Here is a 27109-nt window from a genome sequence, read left to right as displayed (position 1 = left end):
CTAACGTCAGATGACCCGACATGTGGGTCTGTCGATTTTAGGCCGGTCTCTTACCTGGCTTGGGCTAGGTGCCGGGCTGGAGTGGATAGCTTGGTTGTCGGGTTGGTTTTTTTTATGGGTTAGCGCCTATCAGTTCTTCAGTGGAACTGCTCTTATGTAACTGATATTGAAAGAGGGAGAGAGTTGAACCAAGACATTAAGGTCTAGGGTAAATTGTTTAACTACTTTGGGCTATATACATATTCGGCTTTTTTTTTTTTTTTTTTTTTCTTTTTTTAAGTTAGCTATGAAATTGGCATAACTTATTTGGTTTCTGACTATAAAATTGATAGAAGTTGTACCTGAGTTTGTTCACTGTAAATTACTTTGATCATTCTGTGAAAAATATCAATATTATCATTAAATTGTCACGTGAACGATCACGTGACTACCTTTTAAATGTATTTTTGTCAAACCAACCCCTTCACTTTACTACACGAGAATATTGACAGATTTTTTACGAAATGACCAAAATGATAAACTGTGAACAAACTCATAGAGCACTTCAATTGATTTCCATAGTCAAGAACCAAAATGATAACTTTTGTGCCAATATCAGAAATCATTATAAATAAAAAGCTTACATATTCATTTAGTTCATTACCTTCTCGTACAATACCAAACTTCTTCACTACTAAATAAGAACACGCATGTTTAATTTTTCTCAGTATTTGGCTGCATTGTTTATGGCTTGAAGACATCACTAATTCATTATCTTAGAGTATTTGGGTGCATTGCTTATGTCTTGAACACACGACAAATCGAAGAAAAATTCGACAAGCTAATCATCTTCAAAAAGATGAGAAGCATGTGTTTATTGGCCACTCCTCCACATAATATATTTATTTAACTCTATCAAATATTTTGTTAGCCTTGGAATGCAATTAAAAAAAAAAGTCCTTCTCTCTCGTTTCAAAGATAACATTAGGAATAATAATGTATATTAAATTTGTCATTCACGAGAATTAAACTTAAGAGTTCTCACCTATAAGTGGAAGTAAATACTTATATTTTGACAAAAATGATACTTTAGTGTCTTGTTTAATTAAAAACGCTACTAAGATCGGCAATACAAGAGTATATTAAACAACTAAAACGATTAACACAGATAATACTAAGCAGTGAGCATTCGTCCAAAATATTATTTCATATCAAAGGCTTACGAAGGTTTCACATTAAATCATATATTCAAAACGTGCCAGAAACATTTTACATGTAGCTAGTAACAGTATTCAGCAAATACACACTTTTCTTTTTGGTTCCTGGTTTTTGGTTGGGCTGTGAAACAAGCCTTTTTCTTCTTGAAATTTAAGTATTGGCTGCAACGTAAAGGAAACAGGAGTTGAGCATGCTCTCTTGACGCCCCAAACACCTACAAGGGCAAATCATACATATATAATCATGTGGAGATAAACAATTAATTGAAACTTAATAAATAAATGAATTAACTAACAAATTAATTAAACCTGGCCAACCATGTGTTGGTCACATTTAGGTCATATTGTAAAGATAAATCTCATAACCAATATAAGAAAATTATCCGTGAAGTCATTCTTGTAACATGACAATGTTGAGTAGCAATATGTTTCAAAAATAGCATTTGTCAAAAATTTTAACGACTAGTTTTGTTTGTTTCTTAAATCTAACTAATCAAAATTCTTTTGTGGATTAGCAAAAAATGAAATCAACTAATGAAATAATTACCTGATTATTGGGCAGATGCATGCACATGCGATGGATTAATCGCTGTCGCTGCTATCATCCTTCTTGTCCTTCTTGTCCTTCTTGTCTTTCTTGTCCTTCTTCTTCTTCTTCTTCTCGCCCTTGTCTTTGTGGTCATCTTCGTCGTCTTCCTTATGGTGGTGGTCATCTTTCTCCTTGTGGTGCTGGTCATCTTTCTCCTTGCGGTGGTGGTCATCTTTGTCCTTGTGGTGGTCGCCATCTTTGTCCTTGTGGTGGTCGTCATCTTTGTCCTTGTCGCCTCCAATGTGGAGGGCACCTCCAATCTTGCCCATGATTCCTGACATTTTCACTGTCTCTCTCTCTCTCTCTCTAACTTCTCTGTCTAAAACAAACAGTTCTCTCTAACTTCTCTGTGCAGCGTATGTTATATGAGATATGAAGCCGAATGTGTGCCTATTTATAAGGAAAACATGAAAAAAGACGACCTTTCCTTTCCCATCTTTCTTCAAATAAATAAACAACTAATATTAGAGTTCATCCGCGGTTTGATTGCAAAGTAAATTGACCATCGGCCACCTATTTTCTTGAGTCTACATGCACTCAATTGTTACACATTTGTGTGTTGGATTAAATATAATATTACTCACTCCAGTTTAAGCCATTATATTAAATACAACCTTTAAATATGTGTTGATACTACATGTAACTCGTCATTACTAAAAAAAAGTCGATATGTCGTAGCTACGTAAAAGTTAATGGGTTTGTTTAGATGTATTTTTAAAATGACTGAAACTTCTTTTTGTGAAAATATTTTTGATACTAATCCTTAGTAAAAATCCAAGTTGATCATAAAAAAACACTTTAAGTGCTTCCTGCAAGAAACACATATCTAATACTTCTTCTAAAAAGCACTTAAAGTGATTTTGGAACTCAAAATCCATTTAATCAAAAATATTTTCAGACATTTTAAAAGCACATTCAAACACAACAAGCACTATAACATGTCGATACCATATTCATACTATGCCGAGGTGTACGCGGGAAACGGTGGTATAAAGTCTACTCAATCTTTCTTTATATCCAACATCTGTCGCGTGTCGGTAAGATCACTTTATTTTAAACCAAAAAAAAAAAAAAAGATTATTACTACATCAAAGTCCTCTTGTTTTTCTTGGCCAAGACTTTGTCCTGAGTCTGGCATTGCGGATCGACTGTTGGTTTGTGGTTTGGCACGTTACATCGAGGTCTCCGACTCTTGCCGTGAATCATGTGTGTGTCGACCGCATGGCTTAATAATATACAAAGAAAAACTTGAGTTGAGATGCCGACCACATCATTTCTAAGACGTTCTCGCCATAAAAAAAAAAAAAAGGTTTTTAGTATTTTAGTTTCACTTAATGTGAGAATCATCCTATTTTTGTCTCGTACATGTTATGTTTCATACGTATATTTTACACATTGATCTTGCGTTTTGATGTAGGTTTTAAATGTACCGTTTAGTAGTTAAAACTTAATATATTGAAGAAAACACGAGATAAACATATTTCAAAGCATCGCAAGTTGCTATGTTTAGTAGAAAATACAATAAAACGACGTTTAAGGAGAAACGAAAATTGAAGAAATGTAGTTATGGCGATGGCGAACTACAAAAGATGGAAGATGTTTCTTCTCTTTTGGCAACACTTGGATAAGCAAGAATCTTAGCATGGATGCCTCTCTTGTCTTTAAAGCTTCAACTACGATCCTTACAGAGGACAACCATCAATTTCCCATATATATCCAAATGAAGCAGGCAAATAAAACTGTAAATACAAACAACAGAACATATTGGATACAAAAAATGGTAACCAAACGAAAGAATTGTGAGAGGTGAACTTAGTCTGGAGTGACGTAAATTGGTGGTTGAAAGGTGTTGAATTTTTGCATGTCTGCATTGGTTCAAATTTCGTTGGTGACTAATCTAACATTTAATTTAATAAAACCTATCGTTTGACAAAAATAAAAAAATTAAAAAAAAAAAAAACCAAATTTAGCAACTCTAAATAAAAGAATCACGTGAATGTCACGCGAGACAATCAACTAATGAGTGAAAGTAAGTTGGGCCTCAACAACGATTGGGCTAGGGAATGAGTGAAAAACAAGTATCCAATTTATTCCAGATGACCTTCCAAACTTCTATTGCACATGAAAAGCGCACATTTAAGTTACACGAGAATAGTCACTTAGTAGTACGATTAATTGTATTCCTTCTTTATTTGTAAGTGAGAGATTTTAAGTTTAATCCTCACCAAAGACGAATTTGAATCACATTATTGTTAGCACATGAATAAAAGTTGTTAGACCATTAAAGTGACGAGATCTTACGACTCTTGTTTAAATATATAACTTAAGGGTAATGCTAGATAGATTAAAATTTTAAACTAAATAATGTGTCACCAATAGAAAATAAGAACGTTAATAAACACTTAAGTAATAATCATCAACAACTATATCATTTGGTTTAAAAATTTAGTCTCTCTAGGATTAGCCATAACATTTTTTTTTTGAACAAACAATTTATCTACACTAAGGAAGAGGGATGAGTTTAGCCTCACAATCTCACTTACAAGTAAAGATGAATACCACTAGACCGAAGTACTAAGTGGCAACATTACCCAAAACATTTTTTTTCTTTTTAAACTAGACCGAAGGATGACTAACCCACTTCCTATTCAGATCTGCTGATCGCTCTTCCGCTGCCCACGATCCTGCCCCTCCAGGTACGCACGCATCCATGGCTTCTCCGATCATACCCCTACAAACTACTCCGATTCAGATCCCTCATTGCAGTCAATGATTTCTCAGCACCCAATTGAACCGATCCAGTTTCAAAAAGTTCACTTTTTATTTGCATACTCTGCAGACTATAAAAATCGTAAAAATTGAATCTTTCAAATTGTTACAGCAATGGAAAATGTATTGATCTTGTATCCTGTATTAAATATCTGTTCTACTCTATCGCTTTCGATTCCGTCGTTTGTTTTATCAGCTGAGTATTTTTTAGTAGAACGATTTAGTGGGTTAAATAGTTCGTTGTTAGGGGAGGGGAATCGGTGGGGATGAAACCCGCACCGAGGTGCATAGCGCCATCTGCACCAGCTGAGTTCCCTTGGAAGATACTATCACATATCACATTGATTTCATGGTTAATTCTAGATTGCATCGGTGTACATGGCATATATTGCTAAATTTAACGACTGGATGTTTGCTAAAGAATTCCGAGGAATTAAAGGGGTGAATCCGAGTCACTTACAAGGCATTGTATACTTGGTACCAATTTGGCTTAAGCTTAAATTCTGAAAAACCATTTTTAAGCAGCTTAGTTTTACGGTTTTAGATAAAAAAAAGATGCAAAGCAGCAAAATTGAGCTTCACAAGACCGGCTTTTTATAGCCAAAACACGGATGAACAGTGTTCGTTAAATGAAACTTTCAAAATTTCAAACCTACCCTTTTGCATCGTTCTCCTAAAACTCTCCTTCACTGTTGTCTCTCGCTCGCTCCCACTCTCCTGCTCTCTCACTCCGTTCGAGCTTGATCTCTCCCTCTCATCTTGTTCGAGCACTCTTCACCAATAAAAAGGTATATTTCCTTTTCTCAACATCTATTTCTGGATAGTTGGAATATTGAAATTGAATAATTGGAAGGTAGAATTGGAAGATTTAGATTTCTGGGTAATCTGGGTGATCTGCGATTCTGGGTAATCTGGGTTTCGGAGTGTTGAGGCCGACGATGATGGACTTCTTCAACGGCATGGAAGACCAGGGCTCCACCATGGCCATGGACGTCTCGTCAACCCACTCGAGGCGTTCCGCGAGACCCTGACGGGTGAAGGCAAGCTAGCCGATGCCGATTTCTTCACCTGCTTCGAGGACGATTTCGGTGACACCGACATCAACTGAACCAGCAAGCCAAATCATCATCCTCTCTATTATTTTGAAAAATTGGATATATAAAGATATGGATTTTAGTATGTGTTTTTGCAATCTGTGATTTTTCTATGAATGATTGATGAGTTTTCTGTGTGATTTGCTGATAAATTAGACATTCTTCTATGAATGATTAATGCCCTTATTAGTCATTTTACACAATCACAGCAGTTTTATATAAAAGTTTACCAAACATTCTGACACTGTTTTTTTTTGCTAAAAGCACTTTTTGCATTATAGTTTTGAAAAAAGGCACAGTAATCCCAAACTAGCTAGTATCACATATGCTTCGGTTAAAGTTTGACCAATCATCAAACTTTAGAGTGAATTGATGATTCGATTTTATTGTTTTGGTACTGCAGGTGGGATTTTACATAGTCGAATTGCTTGGGATTGGGGGCTTTTTCACCTCTATCATTCAGAGGTGTGTTGGTTATAGAGTTAAATCTCAGAGGTTACTCTCATGATTTTTCGTGTCTACCGATATTTCCATGCACTCTAGTGACAATTGAATATGTTCTCTTCCTTGTATATTTTCAAATTGCTTTACAAATACAGAATCATGAATTGGAAGTCAAATTATGAGAGGAACTTTGATAAACAATTATGAAAGAAAAAAGCGACATTGATTAATCTAGAATATAGTCGGCCCTGCTCTACTTGAATTTATTGCTTCATTCCATTAGAATTTATATGGGATGGTGTACTTGAACAAAAATGTTGTTAGTGGACGTGACCACAAATAAGGCATTGAAACAAAGCTGTTGTTTTTAATAAATTACATATACAATTAGCTAAAAGAGAAGTTTAATTCTACATGGGCACCAACAGAAAGGTCAGACATTTCGCTGTATAGAGTAGTAAATTTCTTTTTTTTTTTTCATTCTTGCCTTGGTTGGTTTTTGTAACGAAGAATATCAGAAAATGCATTGAAGTAGTTAAGATCTCAGCACCTTGTAGTGGTCAAATTTGACACCTTTAGACTCTTATCAATCAGTAATTCTATGTTCAGATGTTAAAGCATTATTGGGTTGCTTTCTTTGTGGTGGTGTCATGGGCTGTCAGCTTCACAGTTTTAGATGCCAGTGCTGGTGATGCTGATCCGCGCTATAGGTAATTGTTTTTATCTTTTTTTAGATATTCCTTTATAGTTCATTTTGAGGTATGCTGCCTTTGTACCTATTGTTACTCGTTTGCCACATCCGCTTGTATGTTTTTTGAGGTTTTCGCATTTCGTAAGTTTAAAAGTTATGTATTGTCACCTCTTGTCATTCATCATTTAGAACACAATGTAGCCTACTAAGTTATTCTAGCATGCAGAACGTGTTCTTTCCTGAATCAGCCATTTATCTTCCAAATGACTGAAATTTCAGCTGAATCCTGAATGGCTATATTTCCCGTCTTCATTGGAATGTCTAATGGAAAGGGCCAGTTGTCGCCCACACCGTTCCAGTGAGTAGGGCCACACTGGTGTTCTCCCCGTTATTAGCAATTAGTGCTCCTCATTTGAATTTCGAACAGGGAGCTTTCTTTTCCCTCAAATGTTTGTGTTCGCATAACTATATGGTAATTCACCAATCAGTTATTTAGTGGATGAATTAATACATAATAAGTATCCCTTGAATAAAATAGCTTCCATAAAACTATTTATCAATCCTTATTACACAATTGGAATTCTTTTCGGTAAGTACCTCACTAGAAATTAATTTGTAATAATTGGCTTATTTCTAAGCTGTACAAGTTCCTTGTGTGTTAATTCTTTGGCAAAATTGACATTTTGTTATTTTGCTGACACTTGTAACTTGTCATGTGGATTTCAAACTGTGAATTTGGAAATTGATATATGATTACTTGCAACTTTAGGGCTTGTCTAAAAGAATGTGGAGAAACCGGTTGTGTAGGGCAGAGATGCTTTCCGAATTGCAATTTCTCTTCTGATGGGGTCTCTGTTGATCGTCCATGGTACATGCGTGAACCTCTTTATCAGCAGTGGAAACAATGGGATTGCCAAAGTGATTGCCGTTACTATTGTATGGTTGACAGAGAGAAAGAAAGAGAAGCAGCTGGTAACGGTCCAGTCAAATATCATGGTAAATGGCCCTTCAAGCGTGTTTACGGGATCCAGGTTTGCCTTTTTCGGACGATATGCGTTGGCAACATTTTCTTTTACAATATATTTTAATGGTATCATAGTTCTGTGGTTGGTGCTATTTGACATGTTATCCTTTATTTAGGAGCCTGCTTCCGTAGCTTTCTCTGTGCTTAACCTTGCAACGCATTTTCATGGTTGGATATCCTTTTTCATCCTTTTATACTACAACTTGCCTCTGAGACGGGATAAGAAGACATACTATTATTTTGCTAGTTTATGGCACATCTATGCTCTCTTATCATTGACCTCCTGGTTCGCGAGTGCTCTGTTCCATAGCAAGTAAGCTTTTTATTCTACTCTAACTTGTGCCACCCATTTGCAAACTCACAATTTTCCTTTTATTATTGGGACTTGGATATTTCCTCATGCTTGAATGGGTTGTAAAATAATTGTGAGCGTTGGTTTGTATGTTAAAGTTATTACTGTGCTATTTAAGTGACATTTTAATTTTCCCTAAATCTTTCTGGAAAGACTAGTTATTGATGAAAGACGAATGATAAATATGGTTTGCTTATGCATTGAATTTACCTCATCTGGTGATCCTTACTTACTAAAATGGGGGGTAGTTTGGTTACTTGGCACATTTCTTGATCATCAATGTGTCTAATGGACTACAGGGACGTGGATTTGACCGAGAAATTAGACTACTCATGTGCAGTGGCAATACTTGGGTACTCGCTTATTCTGTCCATACTAAGAAGTTTTGATGTGAAAGATGATGCTGTCAGAGTCATGGTTGCTGCTCCACTGCTTGCTTTCGTAACCACCCACATATTGTACCTCAACTTCTATAAACTGGATTACGGTATGGCAGTTTACTACTTTTTTTTCAGTAACGTGAATATTGATCAATTGCATCTCCTTTAATCTTAAAAAAGTTTTGTTAACATGTAGTTTCTTGATGTGCATAGCAATCTCATGTCGACAATCTGACTGAGATAATAAAAAATCTTTGTAGGGTGGAACATGCAGGTTTGTGTTGTCATGGCGGTGGTTCAACTTCTTCTTTGGGCAGTTTGGGCTGGCGTCACTCGCCATCCATCACGTTGGAAGCTGTGGGTGGTAGTAGTGGGAGGAGGCCTTGCAATGCTCCTAGAAATCTATGACTTCCCTCCATATTACGGATTCTTGGATGCTCACGCTGCCTGGCATGCCACCACGATTCCCCTAACTTATGTTTGGTGGAGTTTTATCCGAGACGATGCCGAGTTCGTGACATCTAATCAAGTAAAGAGGTTGCGAAACTCGAACGTTGCAAAGAAGGCAAAATAGAGCATGTGGTGGTGGCGCTTGAGCACGTAGCCCTCGTCTCCGTTAACTTACTGGAAATTGCAGTTTTCCCCTTTTTCTTCACTCAACCTGCATTGCAAAACGAGACAGTTGCCGTAGTCAGTAGGGTACTGATTGCAATTGCATTGAGACAACTTTGGATTTTGAATTTCCTTTGGTAATACTGTTATAGTTAAATTATTTTTATTTCATCATTTATTGAAGTCCTAATGATGGTTCGTTTGGAAATGCTTCTAAAGTGATTGAAAACGCAAATGCTTTTTCAGAATTTACTTGTATTTTTACTAAAGATTAGTTTCAAAAGCACATTCTTTTTTTGGTAAAGACCACAAAGTGTCCCCACATCCCAAGGATGGGACTAATCTCCGTTTGAGGTTCGGCTTGCTTCTGGCCACAAAGTGCTCTCAGCTGGTTTCGAACCCCCAAAAAAGCACCAAGGAATCCGCCAACTGAAGGTGGCAATTTGCCAATCGCACCACACCTTGTGGTTAGTTCCAAAAGCACATTCATCAAAAGTGCTTTTTGTCCTCCATTTTAAACTCATTTCAACCAAATTTCGGCTTTCGTAATGATAAAATTTCCTTTTTCAAATCCCTCCGGCGCCATCGTCACTAAGACCTGCCCACCAACAAGGAAACCTAAGCAAGAACATCACACCAAGTTTTTATGTGTCGCCCACCCGAGAAAAAATTCTTGAATCCGTCACTGTGGATCCCACCTAAAAATCAACAATACTAAAACCTTCAAATAGGCTGAAATGCGTCTGTGAGTCTTCCTAGCCTCCGGAAGGTGTCAACTTAAGCTCATTCATCTCACGCACAACATATTTCATGGAAACTGCAACCTGCGTCATTGCTCGCTTAATCGCTGTAATATTCGTATCAGGTGCACCAAACGATTGCGGTATTGACAGCTTACAACTGGTGTCAACAGCATGCTTCACAGATGCATGGATACAAGAGGAAAGGGTAGGTCCTGCACCCACCCTACTCCCATGCGAAAGCAGAAGACGACCTTGCAGCACGGTGAAGTAGGAAACCATGTTCTCTTCGAGTGCTCTATGGCCTCCTCCCAGCTCACCTTCTCAAGTGTACAGGGTGCGGTTTGATCCAACACCTCGAGGGTCTCATGGACGGTGTTGAGGTGCTGGTTTAGAGTTCAGTGGGTTGCTCTCTCTCTCGGCTCATCCGACTCCCGCGGTGCTCGAACAATGAGAATTAGGCAAATGGTCAAATTGGAAGAGAAAAGGGGTATATGGTTATCATTTCCCTTCTTTGCATTGGAGAGGGGAGGGGTAAAGAAGGTAAAAATTTGATTTGAACATTTACCAATACATTCTATCACCACATGAATTGAATTTGGGTGCAAGATTTATGTACAAACCACATGATTTGATTACTAGGGCATCGCCGATAAACAAATTGGACAACACTTTCTAAAATCTGGCAAATGTAAGGAGACGGAAGACGAATAAATATGTTATTATACACAAACAGAATTTCAAACCTCCACAGTATAAATATCATTCAATGTCATCTGATTGCTCCAAGCAAATTTGCACCATCAAGCCTTGCACCTTCCAAATGCTGTTCAAAACATAAAAATTAGAGTTACATCCTCGATTGCACGCTGTCAGTTGACACACCAAGCAACTATCCTACCAACAGAAAGGACGTTCTCAATGCTGCAATTTCTACACTGGATGTACATATAATGCACATAAACTGGACATCCGAACTTCAATTCAAGGGAGGAAAGTAAATCCTAAACTCATTGTCTAGTTTTAGCAACTTAGGCCCACTCAGCAACCTTTTCTTTCTTTTTTTTTTTTTTTTTTTTTTTTTTTTCGCTTTTCATTTGCGTTTTTCAGTTAGAGATAGAGAGGAAATACAAGGATGAAGAGAGGCGGTGAGAGGGGTGAGGGAAATATCGAGGATGAATGAAATAAAAACTTGAAACGAAAACAACTTAAAATTGTTTTTATTTTCAAGCCGATTTCTTCAATCTCCTCCCACCACCCTTCTTTATCTCTCTCTTTCTCCCATATATATCCTCGCTGTCTCTAACAAAAAAGGGAAGCTAAAAGCCAAAAATGAGAAATTTACCAAACCAATAGCCAAAATAGAAGTTCCAAAATTGTTTGAACTTCAATCAGCTTTCATTACCGTATCTCGAAGATTCACTTGACGTAAATAAGCTCGTTGAAGATTTGCATCCTTCAAATTGGTATTACTCAACTTGGCACCCTAACATGCAAAAAGACAAACCAAACAAATAAATTAAGGGAGGAGAGGGAGATTTTTTTGTCATTTATGATTCATTTCTTTGAACAATAATGGATAATGTCATATAAGATGAACTACATTTTATTTTCTATAAACTTCTTTTCATGTAAACATGGGGTGTTTCTCCAAAACAGCCTCACCTACCAGCTATATGATTATGACACATGTCTAATTGAAGGCATTCTTAATCACATAATAGAATATAAGAAATAAGCAAATCAAATAGGTTTTACATTTGATTTCTCATAAATGAGACTTCCTAATTCTCAGATTGCAATGAAACTCATCCAAATTCCAACCATTTAAGTTCCCTAAAAAGTAAAAGAATGTGTGGTATCTGTTGCGTTATTTTTTACTTTACTAAGTAAGATCTCACCAGATCGAAAGTAGAAAACAACTCAAGGCATATCTCACATTGTTTTTTTTATTATACCTTCACCAAACCTTCACCACTCGTCTTCGATGACTACCTAGCACAATCACCTCGTACATTTTCTCAAACACACCTTCGATTTGACCCCAAATCTAACATGATGAACATGTTGGTCGTATTCTGTTCTCTACCTAACACTAGAGTTCCACTACCAGCATTTATTATGTTCATTTAACCATGAAACACTAATTCACCACAAAGTGATCCAACCTTCACTGTTAGGGATCTTTTTAAATCATCTCGCTTCCCTTAAGGTGAAACAAACGTAGGAATGAAAGAACCTATGTTTCATTTCCATCCCCTGCCTGCTATAATCTCAGACCAAACAAAGCATTAGAAAAAGGCTTAAATGTTTCGGTACTTGGAGAAAAATGAAGACTATTTTCATGGTACTTTTCTTCTCGAAAAAGGGAGAGCAAGATATATTCCCTTCTATTGCAATGTGTTAGCAAACCCGTGAAGATGTGTCCCAGAAAATTTAGAGCTATGAAAAAAGATGTAATATGGCAATTCATAAGCTTTTTTAGAAGTCAAACAGGATAATTATGTTCTCAAAATGAATTTATAGGAGTTCTTTTAATCTCTTAAACATAAGATTCATACTAGACTAAGTTGTTTTTTTCTTTTGACACACAACCTCCACTTTACCTTCAAATTTGCTCCTTCCAGATTAGCTCCCTCTAGATTGGCATTTGTAAGATCAGCATTCTGAAAAATTAAGAGCAAGAAGATAATGCATCATTCACTACGTAAGCACCAAATCCTAAGCCTTCATTAGTCGAAGTAATATGAGCATCTCAAACAAACAGTTACTATCTCATTATTGGATGTTCTTGAAAACCCAAAAAGGACAAACACTCAGAAACAAGTGAACTATATTCCGATTGACAAATGCAGAACCTGTAGGTGTGCAGAACGCAGGTCTGCCTGGCAGAAGCTAGAATCTATCAAGCATGCATCTGAAAAGGGACAGAACACGATTAAAAGGAAAATTCAGCCTTAACTCTGGGTAAACGAGAGACACATAAGCTAAATCCATATTAAAAAAGTTTTAAAAAAATATTTGAAGTTTAAATGAACAGAAACGTATGCCAAGGAATTTAAGGCAACATGATTTCGGAAATAACAAATAACATAGTAATAAAATATTATCAGAAACCAGAATGCAGAAAAGTTTGCCTTGTAGGTTTGCGCTCTTAAGATTAGCACCAGCCAACAAAGCTCCACGGAGATTTGCCCCAGTAAACTCACATCTTCCCTAGGCAAAAGATAATTGCATTAATCAAGCAACCGATTAATAATATAATATCATCATTAACTGGAAATTATTAGAATTCATACTCCTGCAAAACTGCATTGTGAAAGATGGCACCCGCAGCATCGACATCCTGTGACAAAATATAAAAGCTTCAATAGTCATGTACTGATCTTATAAAAAGAAACGAAAACTATATACGCCGACAAAAAATACAGTGAGACTTTTTAACAACATTTAATATGTAGAAAAAAACAGCAGTTGTTTTTAACAGACCAGACATACCATTTATAACTAAAGCTTACCTTGAACTTAGCACATTGAAGATTTGCACGTGAGAAAAAGACATTTTTCAAACATGCATAGCTGAAGTCAACTAATGACAAGTCCTGCAATTTCATGGATCGACATCAGAGACAAGGCATCAAATAGATGGATAATCATGCATCTTTTACCATCCATAACATCTTTTCATTTAAATTCATAAATAATCCAGCAATGCCTACTTTTATGTAAGCAGTAAGCAAATGGTTTCAACATGATATAGGAAATTTTGATTCTTAATACAGATTGTAATAGATGTTGTTTTACAAATTCAAAATATTTTTTGGTAAAAAAAACTTGGTACACTAGGCTCAGTGAGGACGTTGCAGAGAAAATGCAAATGTATAGATCTATTCGGGGCTTCATTATGTGCCTGTACTTCTGAAACTAGATGTTCTAAATGGATATTAGCTTATTGTAGTGTATTTTTCCAAATTTCTAGAAACCGAATTTTACAAGGCACATATCTAGTACTATTTTTACTTTATTCAGAACTGAGAACCAGAGAAATTACCAATTTGGAAAGGTCAAGGCCAGAAAGATTGACACCTCGAAAACGCACTTTCTGAGACTGTATGCACTTGATGATATCAGTACGTGTTAGTTCTGTATCTACCTCTTCATCCTCCCTCTTCTTATTTAGAACTGCATGTATTCCATCTATCAGACCCTGAAAATTGTTTCAGAAATTCACAACATTGTTGAACAATCTGACTGTTAAATGAAAAGAGGCAGTATTCATTGTGATGGGAGAAATGAAGGTGTATAAAAATGGAGATATGTTTGACATGTAAATTCATTAGTAGATTGATGAATGAATCTCAGCCCATGTATAAACTCCACTACTTCAACATAGTTAGAGATATACAAAAATGTTACATCTGAGTTGTATAGTTACAAAGCAAATACTTAATCTCTAGGGATTTGTTTTGAGTCTTTCGACATTCTGGAATATAATCAGTTTATGTTATTAGATTGTGAATCTGAAACATGAACTACTTTGATCACTGCTTGAATATGAGGTCCAGATTCACAGTTTGGAAATTAAGATTCCTATGTTGCAGATTGTCTAAAAAAAAGAGAATATTAGTCCATATATTGTACATGTACATAAGAATGTAATTTTAATGCGGTGGTGCTATGTATGCACCCTTTTTTACCTCCCACACATCCCCTATTACTTTTTGTCCTTTAATCCTCTTCAATACATTCGATTTGAACCTTCCATCGGTTTAAATTACGGAACAAAAATTCACTATTTGAGTAAACAAGTACACAATATGAACTAGAGTGCAGCCCATTGATGACGTTAATAAATAAGAGTAAATGAATATAAAATGTAAAACCCATACTTACTAGAAGTTGATAGTATTCAGCCTCCCTAAGTAGTTCTGAATATTCTGAATCTTTTAATGTGGGAACAATGCCATCCCTCAACCAGTTAAGGATGTGCCGAAAATGTTTGCCATCCCTATCAAGAAAAACATATCCCTATAAAGAAAAAAAAAGCCCGGGAGCAGAATATCATTATACAAACTGAAAATAATGTTTTCATTCATAATTACATAACAATAAATAAATAAAAAATATGATTCATGTCCGACTATTTGGGATAGTTACTTGAATCCCAACCCTTCATTTGATCCTATATGGATCATACTTTCATACAAATCACACAGTACTGTATTTTTCCTAATTACTTCCTTGTCATCTCCTTTCGTAGCACTACCCTCTGTTTTGATTAAGTCACTTCCTAACCAGCACACCTATTGGTCTTTGTTGAATATGCGGAGGCCATCATAGATGGTTCTCCCTATGTCTCCACTGAGCGCCATTTCAGCCTACTCAAACATGATCATTCAAGTACATAAATAATTATCTAACATCTGGTGAGGTTGTAGTGGGGAAATCAATAGTCATAATGGAAACCTGTTTAAAATGTGTCGCAAAGGCAGAAGTTTATACCTTTTCGGCTTCTTGACATAGACTATGGCGACCACTGAACATTGCAGCAAGCATCGAATCGGGCTCACGATGAGTCACAGTATCAATAGTAGTACAAAATTTCTTTCCTCCTGTTAACAGACAAAGAATGTATCCAAATTATGCAGCTAATCCTCAAGCTCTATTAAACTACACCATCACTATAAGTTTTAAACAAAACCACTTCAAGAGCTCAATTGGAGAAGAAGGACTCTTCATTTATCCACTTTTCATACTCTTAATCTGAAGTTGTGAGTTTGAAGTGGTTTTTCTCTAAAGTGTAATCTTATCAAGGCTTATAAGTTAAAACCCCAATTTTGAATTTTTGACAACTCCAATCAGTCACACATGCACAAACACACAGATTGCAGTAATAGCCCCGCCAAAACATTCAATTGGTTTACTTATATAGCTTGGCTTTTCTGAGAAAATGAAAAATTAGGGTTTCAACTTCCATTCGAGCGCGATCGAATCGATTCAACAAAAAAATTTATACTGTAAGAAACAGAAAATTCAAATTAAATTGGATTGGATTGCAACTTGCAAGAGAGAGAGAGGGAGCTGACCGATGTTAAGGCGAATCAGAGAGGAGGAATCGGAGACCTTCATCATTGAATTGAGGGCTCCGATTTGGGAATCCACAGGAGCAAGTAATTCAAAGCTCGGAGCTTTTTGTTTCCGACTTTATGATTGTAGGTTGAAGGTAAGTTTACATTAGTGTGTTTTTGCAGCCCTTCATTGCTTAGCAAGCGAGAAATAGAATATGAGGAAAGCGTCGCAATTGATCGGTTAATTCGTTAAAATGTGCCACTACGTCACTTTCATCAACACCTTTACCTTTAGAATTAGTCACAAGAAGTTACGTGTCATGTAAATAAAGCTGAATTAAAGGACAAATATGAAAAATTAAAATGAGAAAATTGTAGCAGTGATCCCTGAACTTTAATCCAAAGTTAGCAATGTTATTTTAACCCAATTAGAGAAATGGTCCATCAACTTCAATGCAATGATCCTTATACCATGATTAATTTTGACAGAAGTTCTAATGGAGTTGACAAAAAGGACCAGAGCTGCATGTTTTGATGGGTTAAGGGAAAAGAGACCATTTCCCACCAAGATCACCGAATCAAGTGATCCGGGCCTTTGAAATTTCATCTAACGGCCCTATTTGTTTTGATCCCTTAAAACTATAATAATTTTTTACCGTTGGATGAAATTTTAAAGGCCCGGATCACTTAATCTGGTGATCTTAGTAGAAGAGATCTGGAGAGAATTTCTTTCCAAGTTAAGGGACTAAGGTTACGGGTTTTTAGTTAAGAGACCAACTCTTCAATTGAATTAAAATTAAAGAGTCATTGTTATAATTTTCTCAATAAAGAAATAATTTTCTTTTTCTTCATATTTTACTTATTTATTAAAATTTAGATCAAAACAATTCCTAACAAAAATTAAGATTAAAACATAAAAATGGAAGTAATCCCAACACATTTTGTCTTCTTTTGTTTGTTTTTTGATTTATTTATTTAATTTTAAGACTAAAATAAATATATTGCGATCAAGAGAAAAAAGTGTGCACAATTTAATTCACTCTTCACATCTACCATTGAGTTGGCGAGATTTTTTTTCCTAGCGTTGACAAGAGATTCAAAATTTCAACTTGTTTTTAACTGAGCAATGTTAGAGAGATTAAATTTGTAAGAATGCTACTAGACTCATCCAATTGTCTTATTTCTCCACCTCATTATAATCTCACCCACTATAAAAAATAAAAAAAATTAAAATCTTGTTTTCCCACCCTCTATTATTCAAAAAATAACCTTTATCACAGCATGAGCACCACACCATCATTATCTTGTTTCCACCTCTGGTCTCCCCTGGAACTTCCTTTAGCAGCAAAATGCGTCAATTAGCCAACCCAAAATCCCAGAATCCAATACCATTTTCTCAATCTTGTCCACAAGCTATGTATCTCTAGATTTTGTACTACGGCAACAAGTCACTTGCACTTGTAGCAACTATCAAGCAGTGAAGTTCAGGGTAATTAAAAAAATACAAAGTAAAAAATTAATTACCGTCATGATGACACTCTCAATCTCTACAACCATTCAAATTCAATGGAAATTGAAATTTAAGCCCCAAACGAGAAGTGACTTGCCCTAGAGGAGAGGAGCATTCCTCTTGCCCTTCCTCCACCACCACAACTTTGTCGTGCTCCTTCTAATCCTTAGTGCTTGTGGCCATGGTGGTCGGTGCAGAAGCGGAGAAAAGAGAGATGAAACAGAATAGAGAAACGGGGACGGAGAGAGACGATGGGGGAGTAATGGGGTAGGGGTTTAAAAGTCTTTTTATAAACATGTTATTAATACTTTTGAGATTTTTATTAAAATATGGGTGGGAAAATATGACAATGGGGTGGGATTATCAACACTTATTTGTAGATTAAATTTTGTAAACTAAATGATATGGAAGTTGATGATTGAATTATTACTTAAACATTAATAAACATGCTCATTTCCTATTGGCGACACATCATTTAGTTTGCAAATTTAGTCTTCATAGCATTACTCTTTTTAATTTGGTGACTTAATACGTGATTAACTATTCATTTTGGCTCATTCCACAATGTATTAACCATTTACTTGTTAATTACGTTCTTATTGGAGGATATTCCTAATAAAGCAAGCTCACTCAATTTGTTTATCAATATTTATCATTTATCGAAAATATTGTGTTTATACGTGTTTATTTTGATCAGACTTAAATAACTAAACACTTTTTGTCCAATTGAAATTTCACAAAAATAATCTTTAAATGAAAACCTAAAGACAAACAACACCAATGATACATTATGAAAGTAGGCACAAATGAATAGTTAGTACCTTATTAACTTTTTTTTTTCTGCAAAGAAGGGGAACAATTTGTGGCAAGCCACAGTTATCCATCTTTTTTGGGCCCAAAGAAGCTTTGAAGGAATTTTACCTTATCTATAGCCACAATCAAGTCAACTTACCAACTCACTTTATTAACTTGTTAACAACTTAATTACCAACTAGTTAGCAATATAATTGAATTTGAATAGGGCCAAGAGTGTGAGATCAGCTATGTTCGGTTGGTTTCTAATTCCGGATAATTCAGCCGAACTCGACCCAGAAGGTTAAGAAAAGACAGCCCAAGTCGGCCTCAGAGAAACGAGGAACGTGCAACAGGTGGAATAGCAAATGCTGCATGGCCACCCAAACGTGGCAGCTCCATGAAGAAACACATCTCAGCCTCTGCCTCTCCTTCAACTTCTCCTTCCTCCTTCATCCCTCCCTATTAAAAACCAAGTAATCTTCTGCTCTAATTTCTCTGCTGTTCTGCAACAATACAACAATGTCCACAATGAAGTTGAAGCACCTCTCCTCCATTGCAAACAACGTTGTACAAAAATGCGCTTTGTAAGTCCATCATATATGATATGTAATTCATACATATATAATATTTTGCACCTGCAAATATTGTTCTTCTTCGTATTTGTTGAATTTTTAAATCGATGTTGACTATATATATAATATATATGAGTGTCTTTTATATACGAATCGTTGTTCTACGTTAAACTAATATAAACCGCATGTCGAGGGAGATTCGAAGTAGGGTGCACAGGAGAGCACATCCGCTGTAGCCAACCAATGAGGCTACGCCCACGTCTTCATGTTTATATGCATGTTTGTTTATTAAATCCTATTATATACCCTTACATAATTATATTACGTTCAGGAAACTGGATACCCCGGTGGACAAATTGGTGGAGGAATTTGAAACTACATGGAAGACGGATGAAACGGCGCCGGTTGGTGCTGCTACTATCAGTAGTAACAATAACAACAATAGTAATAGTTATGGGAGGAAATTCGTAGAATTTTGCAGTGCCAAGGTTATGCAGAATTGTGACATGTGCAAAACCATTGAGGAAAAGATTGCCAATGGCTCTTTTAGCCGCTTCACCTTCGACATGATGCTCGGTTGGGAGATGCCTACCTCTGCTGACGAGGAATCTTTTACGGTAATTAATTATGTTTGTAATTTGATTGTTTCTGTTGATACTAACGGGGATTTGGCTAAGCTTCATGATGATGTTGAAGTAAAAAAATGGTGGTATCGAAGAATTCACCATTCATGGAAGTCGAACCTAAAAACACCTAAACTCTCACACAGAGGTGGATAGGAATACCACTAAACGGTTGTTTTTTATTGAAGAGAAAAAAATAGTTGCATTGAACTATTATGATGCATTGATATATTTATATTTGTATGCAAGGAAAAACATGTACGCAGCCTTACCCTTACTCTTTGCAAAGCAAGGTAAGACTGTGTACGATAGACCTTCCTCCCCAACCCTCGCAAAGTGGGAGCCTTGTTGGCTCGGGATCGCCCTTTGTTGTTTCTTTTGTTATTGTTCAAATGTCATATTTTTGGGGTTTTGCAGGAGTGTGTGGCGAAGGAGAAAGAAGAGAAAAAATTGCCGCAAAAATGTCTTTCAGAACAAGATGACATCTCTCTGTTCTATTCAGACCTTCTGCCACTTCTTGTAAGCTATTTCATTTCTTAAGATTTAATTTCGTTTTTTGTAATTTTTTTTCGAGATACATAGAGAGATGGAAAGTTGGACTAAACTGAGTTCTAGGTTGAAGTAATGGTCGTTGCTTGAACCCTAATCTTTTGTTCCTCGTTGTAGTTGTAATTATGTTTTGTTTCTATTCGTTCTTCACCTACTGTCTGGCAGGTTGATAATGAGAAAAATGTTGGAGAAGATGCATTTGTTTGGATGGGGTCGCAGGTTCCACTAGTTACAGATGTTGTTAATGGGAGATTTACCTTTGAAACTTTAACGGTGCCTACGGGAAACCGGCTCCATTTTCCTTCCTATGACAAATATTTAAAGGAAATTGATAGGTGATGCATCTATAACCATATATTTCATTTGTATGATGTGTCGACGCATACCCAATAAGCAGCTAATACTGTTGGAGACACTCGTTATACCTTAGTTGAACCTTTTTCTTTGAAATAATAACATGCAAAGAGTAATTAATTTCCTTAAGATTTTTCAACTTTTCCCTTTTTGTACTGTTTTGATTTTATAGATGTATAAAATATTTGGCAAAACATGCAAAACCGAAGGGTGTGGAGCTTGCAGACGACGAATTCATTTTACACGTCGAGGGAACTGCTAGCACACAGCGAGTAGTGCGCCACATTGGAGGAACAAGTTGGCCTGGTTTGTTTAGAAAAGAGAACTTTGATCATCTCATGTCTTATATATAGTTTCTTTTCCCCATATGTAATTAAGTAATCGATTTGATATGGCTAACCCTGCATTGGTATTTCAGGTAGGCTTACACTAACGAATTACGCACTCTATTTCGAGGCTTCTGGAGTATTAACATATGAAGACGCTCTTAAAATAGACCTTTCGAAGGATATGGAGCAAACGGTGAAACCAGCTTCAACAGGGCCATGGGGTGCTCCACTTTTTGACAAGGCTATAATTTACGATTCTCCTGAATTGTGAGGGCATATGCTCTGCATTTATGAATTTAAGTATTTATCCGAAATCTTGCATTCATTTTTTAGTCTAACCCAAAGCACCAAATAGCTAATCAATCTATGTGTCGAGTGTTTAGAAACTAGTATTTGACACGCTGAAAAACCAAAATCTTCGCTAGGGTTTCTAGTGCTCCTGGTGACCCTGTGTGGATACCACATCGACCAAACAGAAACACAATTACACAAAGTTTGTTAAAATCTTATATTGTTGTTATAGATTAATGAATTGCTTCACCAAATTTCTAGATCAGAGGAGATTGTCCTGGAGTTCCCCGAGGTAACAAGCTCTACAAGGCGTGACCTTTGGCTTGCGCTCTCAAGGGAGATTATGTTGATGCATCGTTTCCTAGCAAAGTATGAAATAAATTGTCCGATGCAAGCATGGGAGATGCATTCAAGGACAATCCTAGCAATAACAAGGCTCCATGCAGCAAGAGAAATGCTAAGAATATCACCCCCTCCACCAACAAGATTCTTAATTTTTTCTTTGTTCGATGAGATACCGAAGGGAGATTATGTACTGGAAGAGCTTGCAGAGAGTCTTAAGAAGAGCAATAGCGGGCATCCATGTAGTGCTAGTTCCATCCTAAGGAGCATGAACTTGTCAGAGTCGATGATCATCTCAGGTTTAGACCAAGAGATGAAAGTTGGCAGCAGCGAAAATGCAACCCCAACTCCAAGCGGTCAAGTCGAAAACAGTTCCCTATTAGAAACAGCAATTAATCAAGCAAGAGTGGAAGAAAAGGATATTGCTATTGCCAAAGCTACCACGAAGGAACGTAAAGAAGAGGGAATCAGTGAAAGCGCTACTATCTTTTTGGCAAGTATCTAACCCCCTCCATATCACTCTAGAGGAATTTCCATGATCGATCAATCCAAATGGCGAAAAATATCTTAGTTTATATTATACTTAATATTCCGTCTAACGTGCACCTTCGCATACATCCACGTATCAATCTGACTTCGTTTTATTGTGTAGGAGCTACTAAGGCCCCTTCGGAATTCAGTGCCTTGGTTTGAAGAAGTACTCATGTGGGAAAGACCGTCAACTACTCTCACTGTGGTTGCTGCGACTTTAATAGTCACCTACCAGTATGTCGTTTCTCTAGCTAGCTGCAGTGCTGCGTAAGCTTTAATAAAATTCCAAGTTGGTGAATGGTATTTTGTGAAGAACAACTTCTTGATATGCAGGGAGTGGGTTGGCATAGCACTAGCCGCTTTATTCATTTGGCTGGTTGCGAAGATGGTTAGAGCCAGGCTGCAGAGACTTGATATAAAATGCAATGAGATAGTCGTGTGCACCGCCTCGGACCAGAGTACAATAGAAAGCATAGTGTCTGCTCAACGTGGAATGCAAACTGTGCATGAGATGATGCAGATAGCAAATGTTTCAATATTGAAGTTGTGGTCCATATATATTTCGAAGGCACGCAAGGTATTTATATATGCAGCCAAGCTATATGTTCACTTCTACAATTCACTGTGAATTTCCAGATCGTAGTAGTAGCAAGAGTCGAAAGATATTCTAAATTCAGAGGCTCAAATGTCGAAATGCTTATGTTACGCCGACTTTTCTCATGCATATAAGAGATTGATAACTTGTGTTAATTGCATCAATCCAACTAACAAAGTTTAATTGTTGTTGCAGCATGCAAATGTGGCGATGGTGTTGTTGAGTGCGACGGCAATATTTTTTACGGTGGTTCCGGTGAAGTTTGTTATAATGGCAGCCATAGTTTGTTGCTTCTCATCGACATTGGCGTCGAGACTAGGTATGGGTAAGGGGGAGAACCAAAGCAGCAGACGACTAAGAGAATGGTGGGATTCAATTCCGGTCATTCCTGTCCGTGTTGTCGAGACTCGACAGTCCAAGGCAGACTAGCTAGATACGGCTGCTTCCGACTGCCAACTGCCCGAAATAGTTTACTTTGCACTTATGATTCCGGTTTGTCATGGTTTCTCCGGTTTCTTTTCGATGCTGCAGTAAATGGATACAGAAGAAGGGTAGCTTGCATGTGTGGCCATGTGTAAATAAATATCATCGTTAAGAGCTATAGATTGTACACGAGTGGTGTTATTGTCATTCTTCCTTTGCAGCAAAACTTGTAATGTAATAATAATGGAGTTTGTTATGCCCGCCTCGATTCAGTGAGATGGAATCTTCCTGGCCTTCGTTACACCATTTGTTTTGAGATATTGGAGCATCGGTTCTTGAATTCTGGTCAAACTGTACTAAAAAGTCGTGAGTATTGATTTTTGAACTTTCATCTAAATAAAGGGTTTAAAGCGGTAATAAGCGACAAAATTTTTAATGAAGTTAATCAAAGTGATCATTACGTCTCCCGTTGTTACAAGTTTGGGGATTAATCCATCGATAAGTTGATGGATTAATACACCGAGTTTCTCTTTTGCTCTCATCGTTCCATTGGTTTTGCAACTCCTATGTGTTATTGAAGGTTATTGAACAGTACTCGGCTATTCAATGATGAGTGAACTCAAAAATTTTCGTGACCAAATCATAGTAAATTATTCTATAAATATCATCTCTGTTAAAAATCACTTAATGAAACTCGAATTGTGTCTATAAATCCATGGCAACGGAGTTAATTTTAATGGCTAGAGACTCGTTGAATTTGGCTCGGTTCGTTTATAGCCCGGACTGGCTGAACGAGGGCTAAGGTCACATTAATTTGAAACCATGGAGTTAGAACCAAAGATAATACTAAGTTTAGAGCATGAGGAGGATATGATCAAATAGTTACAAAGGATCTGTGATGTCAAAGTATTTCGCCTTCCATCAAGTTTAACAAACTTTCCGTCTACTATTCTAATCTACCTAATAAGAGCCCCTTGCTGTCCATCCCATATCGTTGCTTGCTACTCACTACTTCATCGCCGTTTTCCTACTTTCTCGCCTTCTCCAGGTCCGGAAGATCTGTAAACAAGCCAAAACCGGGTGTTAAAGAACCGTCAGAAAGAGATGCAGGTGCAGCACTTTTAACATTTCCAACAGACTTCATATGACTCACTCTAATTCGTTCAACAACTGACTGAAACCGCAAAGTCCTAAATGGCATCGCTAGGGTTTCTTCTTTTTCAAGGACAAATTGACGACAGAAGGTAACTCGATAATAACAGAGAAGAACTTGTAGTTTTTAAATAGAATAACCGTTCCATACTACACATTCGATTACAAAATGTCTTAAAATGCAGAGACACATTTATATTTTTAGGACTTGGACAGCAAACAAACTTTAACACAATAAGGAGAAATGTTGAATGTACTGAGAGTCTACAAATTTGGTTTAAAAGAAAAAAACAACTTTGACAGTTTATGTGCCTCGCTATGCGTATAGTTTATCAAGTGAGTTTGGCAAACAGAGGATGCTGCCACTGGCTTGCTGTTTAAGCCGCCGCATTTAGTTCCTTAAAAGGAACTTTGCGGAACTCTTTGTAAGGACTAAGCAGCAAAAATTACCAAATGCACATACTTCTATAAAATTTACTGAAACTAATATCACCAACGGAGCAAGAGGAAAAATATACTTACAGAGCATTCCGTCATCGTCACTGCTTCCACCATCTTGACCAACATACTGCAAAAATACAAAAAATCCATTTTACCTGATTAGGTGAAGTTAATCCATTATTCTAAATGATATAAGGTGTCATATTTACCGTATCATCATCATCATCATCGGGGGCCAAATCAGCTGCAAAAGACAACACAAATGTTGAGTCAGATCCATGGAAAATCTCTCTCAAGAACTATATTCAATTTGCAGGCACATGATACTAAAAATTGTGTCAAATTAAAAACGGCAATCACGCCCAATTGGCATTCCCCTGACCAATCATGGCATTTCATATTAACAATAACGGTATGAAAAGACCAGGGACGCTATATCATTTCTATGGATTAGCCTAAGCCGCTAAAGCCCTCATATAATTGCATTTCCAGAAAGATTGTGCAAAAACTGGAGGTAGATAAAAACTAGGTAACGATAACACAGCGGGGAACATTTTTTTTTCACCGTATCAACAACTTTATAGTAAACAACAAATACACACAAAGAGAATCAATCTAACGTGCTAGAGCAATTAGAAACCAGCATTATGTACACACTACAGTGAGGCAATCAAATCACCAGATAGTCCTGCTTTCTCCTTTCAATCATTCACTACTCAGACAAACAATGCCAAGTGCATCAACGAGAAATGCAAGATATATGATTCTACTTGCCAAAGTAGGGCCTTTACATGTACTCATATATTGCAGATGTTTCAAAACACACAAGCTATGAACTTTGTGCCACCTCATGCTCATTTTTCACATTCCTATCCAAAAATTCATTTTGGTTTCACTATTCACCTCAAGATCACAAATTGGTTAGACAAAATCATAATCAGACAAACCCCATCAACCAAAACATCACAAAATTTTGAAAAATAAACCGATAACAGAATCAAACAGCTAAAATAAATGCAACCATTTAAAGAAAATCGAAAGGCAATCTATACGAAAGTTCATCTTGGGTTCACTGTTCACCTCAATCTCACAAACTAGTTGGACAAAACCATAATCAGACAAACCCCATCTATCAAAACATCAGAAAATTTTGAAAAATAAACCGATAACAGAATCAAACAGCTAAAATAAAGGCAACCGATTTAATGAAAATTGAAATGTGATCCATACGAAAGTTCATCTTAGGTTCACTATTCACCTCAATCTCACAATCTAGTTGGACAAATCATAATCAGACACACCCCCCCCCCCCCCATCAATCAAAACATGATTAGAATTCGAAAAATAAACCAATAACAAACCAAACAGCTAAAACAAAAACAACCCAATTGACGATAATCGAAACTGGACAAAGAAAAACAAGTCACAAGTCTCACCTTCCTCGTCCTCATCGCACCATTTGTTCCAATCAACTTTAATGTAGGGCGCCGGCTTCTCTTCCGTCTTCAGCAACCGCTTCCACCAACCTCTCTGCTCCTTCTGGATCGAGCAGAGAATGTTCCGCAACCCAGTTCTGGTTTTGCAGCCATCAAGGGTTATTGGACCGTACAGCTCGAGAGTGAAGTGAAAGGGCTCGCCTTGGACTCCCACGGCGGAGAAGCTGAAGAATCCCTCAGGCTCGCACTTGACGGTGATGTCTTTGGCATCCGGTAGCGCCACCGTCAGGTACACCTTGTCGGAGCGCTGCGCCCACAGAACCTCCGGGTGCCGACTGGTCCCACTACAAAAAACAAAAAGTTAAATCTAGAGAGCGAGAGAGAGAGAGAGAGAGAGAGATTGAGGCAGGAGAGAGAAGGAGAACCTCATTTTGGAGGGTTGCTGCTGCAGAGGGAGGGCAGAGATCAGGTGTACTGGGTGCTGTAACAAGAGTGGGCACGAAGCAACAAGGAAATGGAGAATCGACAAAAACCCTCAACAGCCAAACAATATGTAGAAGGAATATGCCAAAAAATGATTCGGTGTAACTTGTAGATTACTTGATTAAAAACGGTTGCACTTGATTAAGAGCATTCACGTTTTTATTCGAAGTTTCGTGTCAAACTCTTCTCTTTTCTTAAGCAGTAAGTCAACGGTTCGAAGTTGCTTAGTTGATTAAGTTCATTCGCGTTTGTAAACGAGATTCTGAGTTTGAATTCCCTCTTGATATTTTTTATTGAAAAAATGGTAGTAGGCTCTTTGCAAATTAGATGCTGAGGCACTTAAACAAAATAGTAGGCTCCATAAAAGAAAATTATATAAACTAATAAGTTAATAGTTTTCACTCATAAATGATGAGTTCGATACTTTAATATAACTAGTTGATTGGTGGCTTTTGACCAAATTCTTTTCTCCAATGCTCATATCTTTTTCCGAAATAAAACGAGTTTGATTTAAGCACGACTATCATAATTAGACAACAAACAACAACAAAATCTTATTCCACTGAATGAGGTTGGATATATAAATACTATAACGTCAATGCGCTCTCGGTTTTGCGCTTATAATTCGAATAAGTTGTAAAATTAGAGCCAACTATTGTATTAGATTACCTAAATCTAAGTATTTATTTATGAACGTACCATTTATAAAAGCATAAGCACAACA

The 27109-nt window shown here is 36.9% G+C and overlaps 5 protein-coding genes and 1 pseudogene across 8 annotated transcripts; 3 read left to right on the top strand and 3 right to left on the bottom strand.

Moving 5' to 3' along the window:
- Positions 1-1167: 1167 nt before the first annotated feature.
- Positions 1168-2160, bottom strand: LOC137744159 (uncharacterized). Its single transcript, XM_068484029.2, has 2 exons — positions 1744-2160; positions 1168-1411 (listed from the first exon to the last, which is right to left on the bottom strand). Exon 1 carries the CDS (start codon positions 2064-2066, stop codon positions 1779-1781), a length of 288 nt encoding a protein of 95 aa, XP_068340130.2. The 5' UTR covers positions 2067-2160; the 3' UTR covers positions 1168-1411; positions 1744-1778.
- Positions 2161-4370: 2210 nt separating this feature from the next.
- On the top strand, positions 4371-9359 carry LOC137745307 (uncharacterized). 4 transcript variants are annotated; one of them, XM_068485244.2, is made up of 7 exons: positions 4371-4481; positions 6052-6113; positions 6702-6802; positions 7553-7814; positions 7924-8120; positions 8459-8646; positions 8800-9359. In XM_068485244.2, exons 3-7 carry the CDS (start codon positions 6702-6704, stop codon positions 9111-9113), a joined length of 1062 nt encoding a protein of 353 aa, XP_068341345.2. In that variant the 5' UTR covers positions 4371-4481; positions 6052-6113; the 3' UTR covers positions 9114-9359. The 4 variants fall into 4 exon arrangements, with proteins under 4 accessions (XP_068341345.2, XP_068341347.2, XP_068341346.2 ...); XM_068485246.2 differs by having other exon boundaries at positions 6052-6143; XM_068485245.2 differs by having other exon boundaries at positions 4408-5342.
- On the top strand, positions 5448-5794 carry LOC148692592 (small acidic protein 1 pseudogene; annotated as a pseudogene).
- A 1067-nt stretch (positions 9360-10426) lies between the features above and the next one.
- On the bottom strand, positions 10427-16202 carry LOC137745155 (FH protein interacting protein FIP2). Its single transcript, XM_068485056.2, has 11 exons — positions 15978-16202; positions 15394-15503; positions 14785-14919; positions 13943-14098; positions 13410-13493; positions 13191-13237; positions 13029-13102; positions 12750-12808; positions 12498-12557; positions 11297-11377; positions 10427-10717 (listed from the first exon to the last, which is right to left on the bottom strand). Exons 1-11 carry the CDS (start codon positions 16021-16023, stop codon positions 10664-10666), a joined length of 906 nt encoding a protein of 301 aa, XP_068341157.2. The 5' UTR covers positions 16024-16202; the 3' UTR covers positions 10427-10663.
- A 2399-nt stretch (positions 16203-18601) lies between these two features.
- LOC137744606 (uncharacterized) lies at positions 18602-23134 on the top strand. Its single transcript, XM_068484380.2, has 10 exons — positions 18602-18848; positions 19168-19453; positions 19877-19978; positions 20174-20343; positions 20535-20668; positions 20781-20958; positions 21244-21817; positions 21977-22089; positions 22189-22432; positions 22646-23134. The coding sequence occupies exons 1-10, from the start codon at positions 18784-18786 to the stop codon at positions 22877-22879; spliced, it is 2100 nt and encodes a 699-aa protein (XP_068340481.2). The 5' UTR covers positions 18602-18783; the 3' UTR covers positions 22880-23134.
- A 567-nt stretch (positions 23135-23701) lies between these two features.
- Positions 23702-26467, bottom strand: LOC137745352 (HSP20-like chaperones superfamily protein). Its single transcript, XM_068485296.2, has 5 exons — positions 26328-26467; positions 25903-26246; positions 24676-24710; positions 24548-24593; positions 23702-23932 (listed from the first exon to the last, which is right to left on the bottom strand). The coding sequence occupies exons 1-5, from the start codon at positions 26330-26332 to the stop codon at positions 23901-23903; spliced, it is 462 nt and encodes a 153-aa protein (XP_068341397.1). The 5' UTR covers positions 26333-26467; the 3' UTR covers positions 23702-23900.
- Positions 26468-27109: the final 642 nt, after the last annotated feature.

This window comes from Pyrus communis, chromosome 12 (genome assembly GCF_041283825.1).
Source record: "Pyrus communis isolate YQ-2024b chromosome 12, ASM4128382v1, whole genome shotgun sequence".
NCBI classification, from domain to species: Eukaryota; Viridiplantae; Streptophyta; class Magnoliopsida; order Rosales; family Rosaceae; genus Pyrus; species Pyrus communis.
Note: the sequence above shows the minus strand (reverse complement) of the source record. Positions and strands in the feature narration are given on the sequence as shown.

What these genes read in the sequence shown, in the direction of transcription:
- LOC137744159 (XM_068484029.2), bottom strand. Translation starts at nt 2,066, where the DNA reads ATGTCAGGAATCATGGGCAAGATTGGAGGTGCCCTCCACATTGGAGGC.
- LOC137745352 (XM_068485296.2), bottom strand. An exon ending in GTGCGATGAGGACGAGGAAG is followed by an intron (nt 24,711 to 25,902) that starts GTGAGACTTGTG and finishes TGTCTTTTGCAG; the next exon opens with CTGATTTGGCCCCCGATGAT. An exon ending in ATGATGATGATGATGATACG is followed by an intron (nt 24,594 to 24,675) that starts GTAAATATGACA and finishes GTATTTTTGCAG; the next exon opens with TATGTTGGTCAAGATGGTGG.
- LOC137744606 (XM_068484380.2), top strand. Translation starts at nt 18,784, where the DNA reads ATGTCCACAATGAAGTTGAAGCACCTCTCCTCCATTGCAAACAACGTT. An exon ending in TATTTAAAGGAAATTGATAG is followed by an intron (nt 20,344 to 20,534) that starts GTGATGCATCTA and finishes TTGATTTTATAG; the next exon opens with ATGTATAAAATATTTGGCAA. An exon ending in AAAGCGCTACTATCTTTTTG is followed by an intron (nt 21,818 to 21,976) that starts GCAAGTATCTAA and finishes TTTATTGTGTAG; the next exon opens with GAGCTACTAAGGCCCCTTCG.
- LOC137745307 (XM_068485244.2), top strand. Translation starts at nt 6,702, where the DNA reads ATGTTAAAGCATTATTGGGTTGCTTTCTTTGTGGTGGTGTCATGGGCT. An exon ending in AGTGCTCTGTTCCATAGCAA is followed by an intron (nt 8,121 to 8,458) that starts GTAAGCTTTTTA and finishes AATGGACTACAG; the next exon opens with GGACGTGGATTTGACCGAGA. An exon ending in CTTCTATAAACTGGATTACG is followed by an intron (nt 8,647 to 8,799) that starts GTATGGCAGTTT and finishes AAATCTTTGTAG; the next exon opens with GGTGGAACATGCAGGTTTGT.
- LOC137745155 (XM_068485056.2), bottom strand. Translation starts at nt 16,023, where the DNA reads ATGATGAAGGTCTCCGATTCCTCCTCTCTGATTCGCCTTAACATCG. An exon ending in TAAGAGCGCAAACCTACAAG is followed by an intron (nt 12,809 to 13,028) that starts GCAAACTTTTCT and finishes GTCCCTTTTCAG; the next exon opens with ATGCATGCTTGATAGATTCT. An exon ending in TGGAAGGAGCAAATTTGAAG is followed by an intron (nt 11,378 to 12,497) that starts GTAAAGTGGAGG and finishes TTTGCATGTTAG; the next exon opens with GGTGCCAAGTTGAGTAATAC.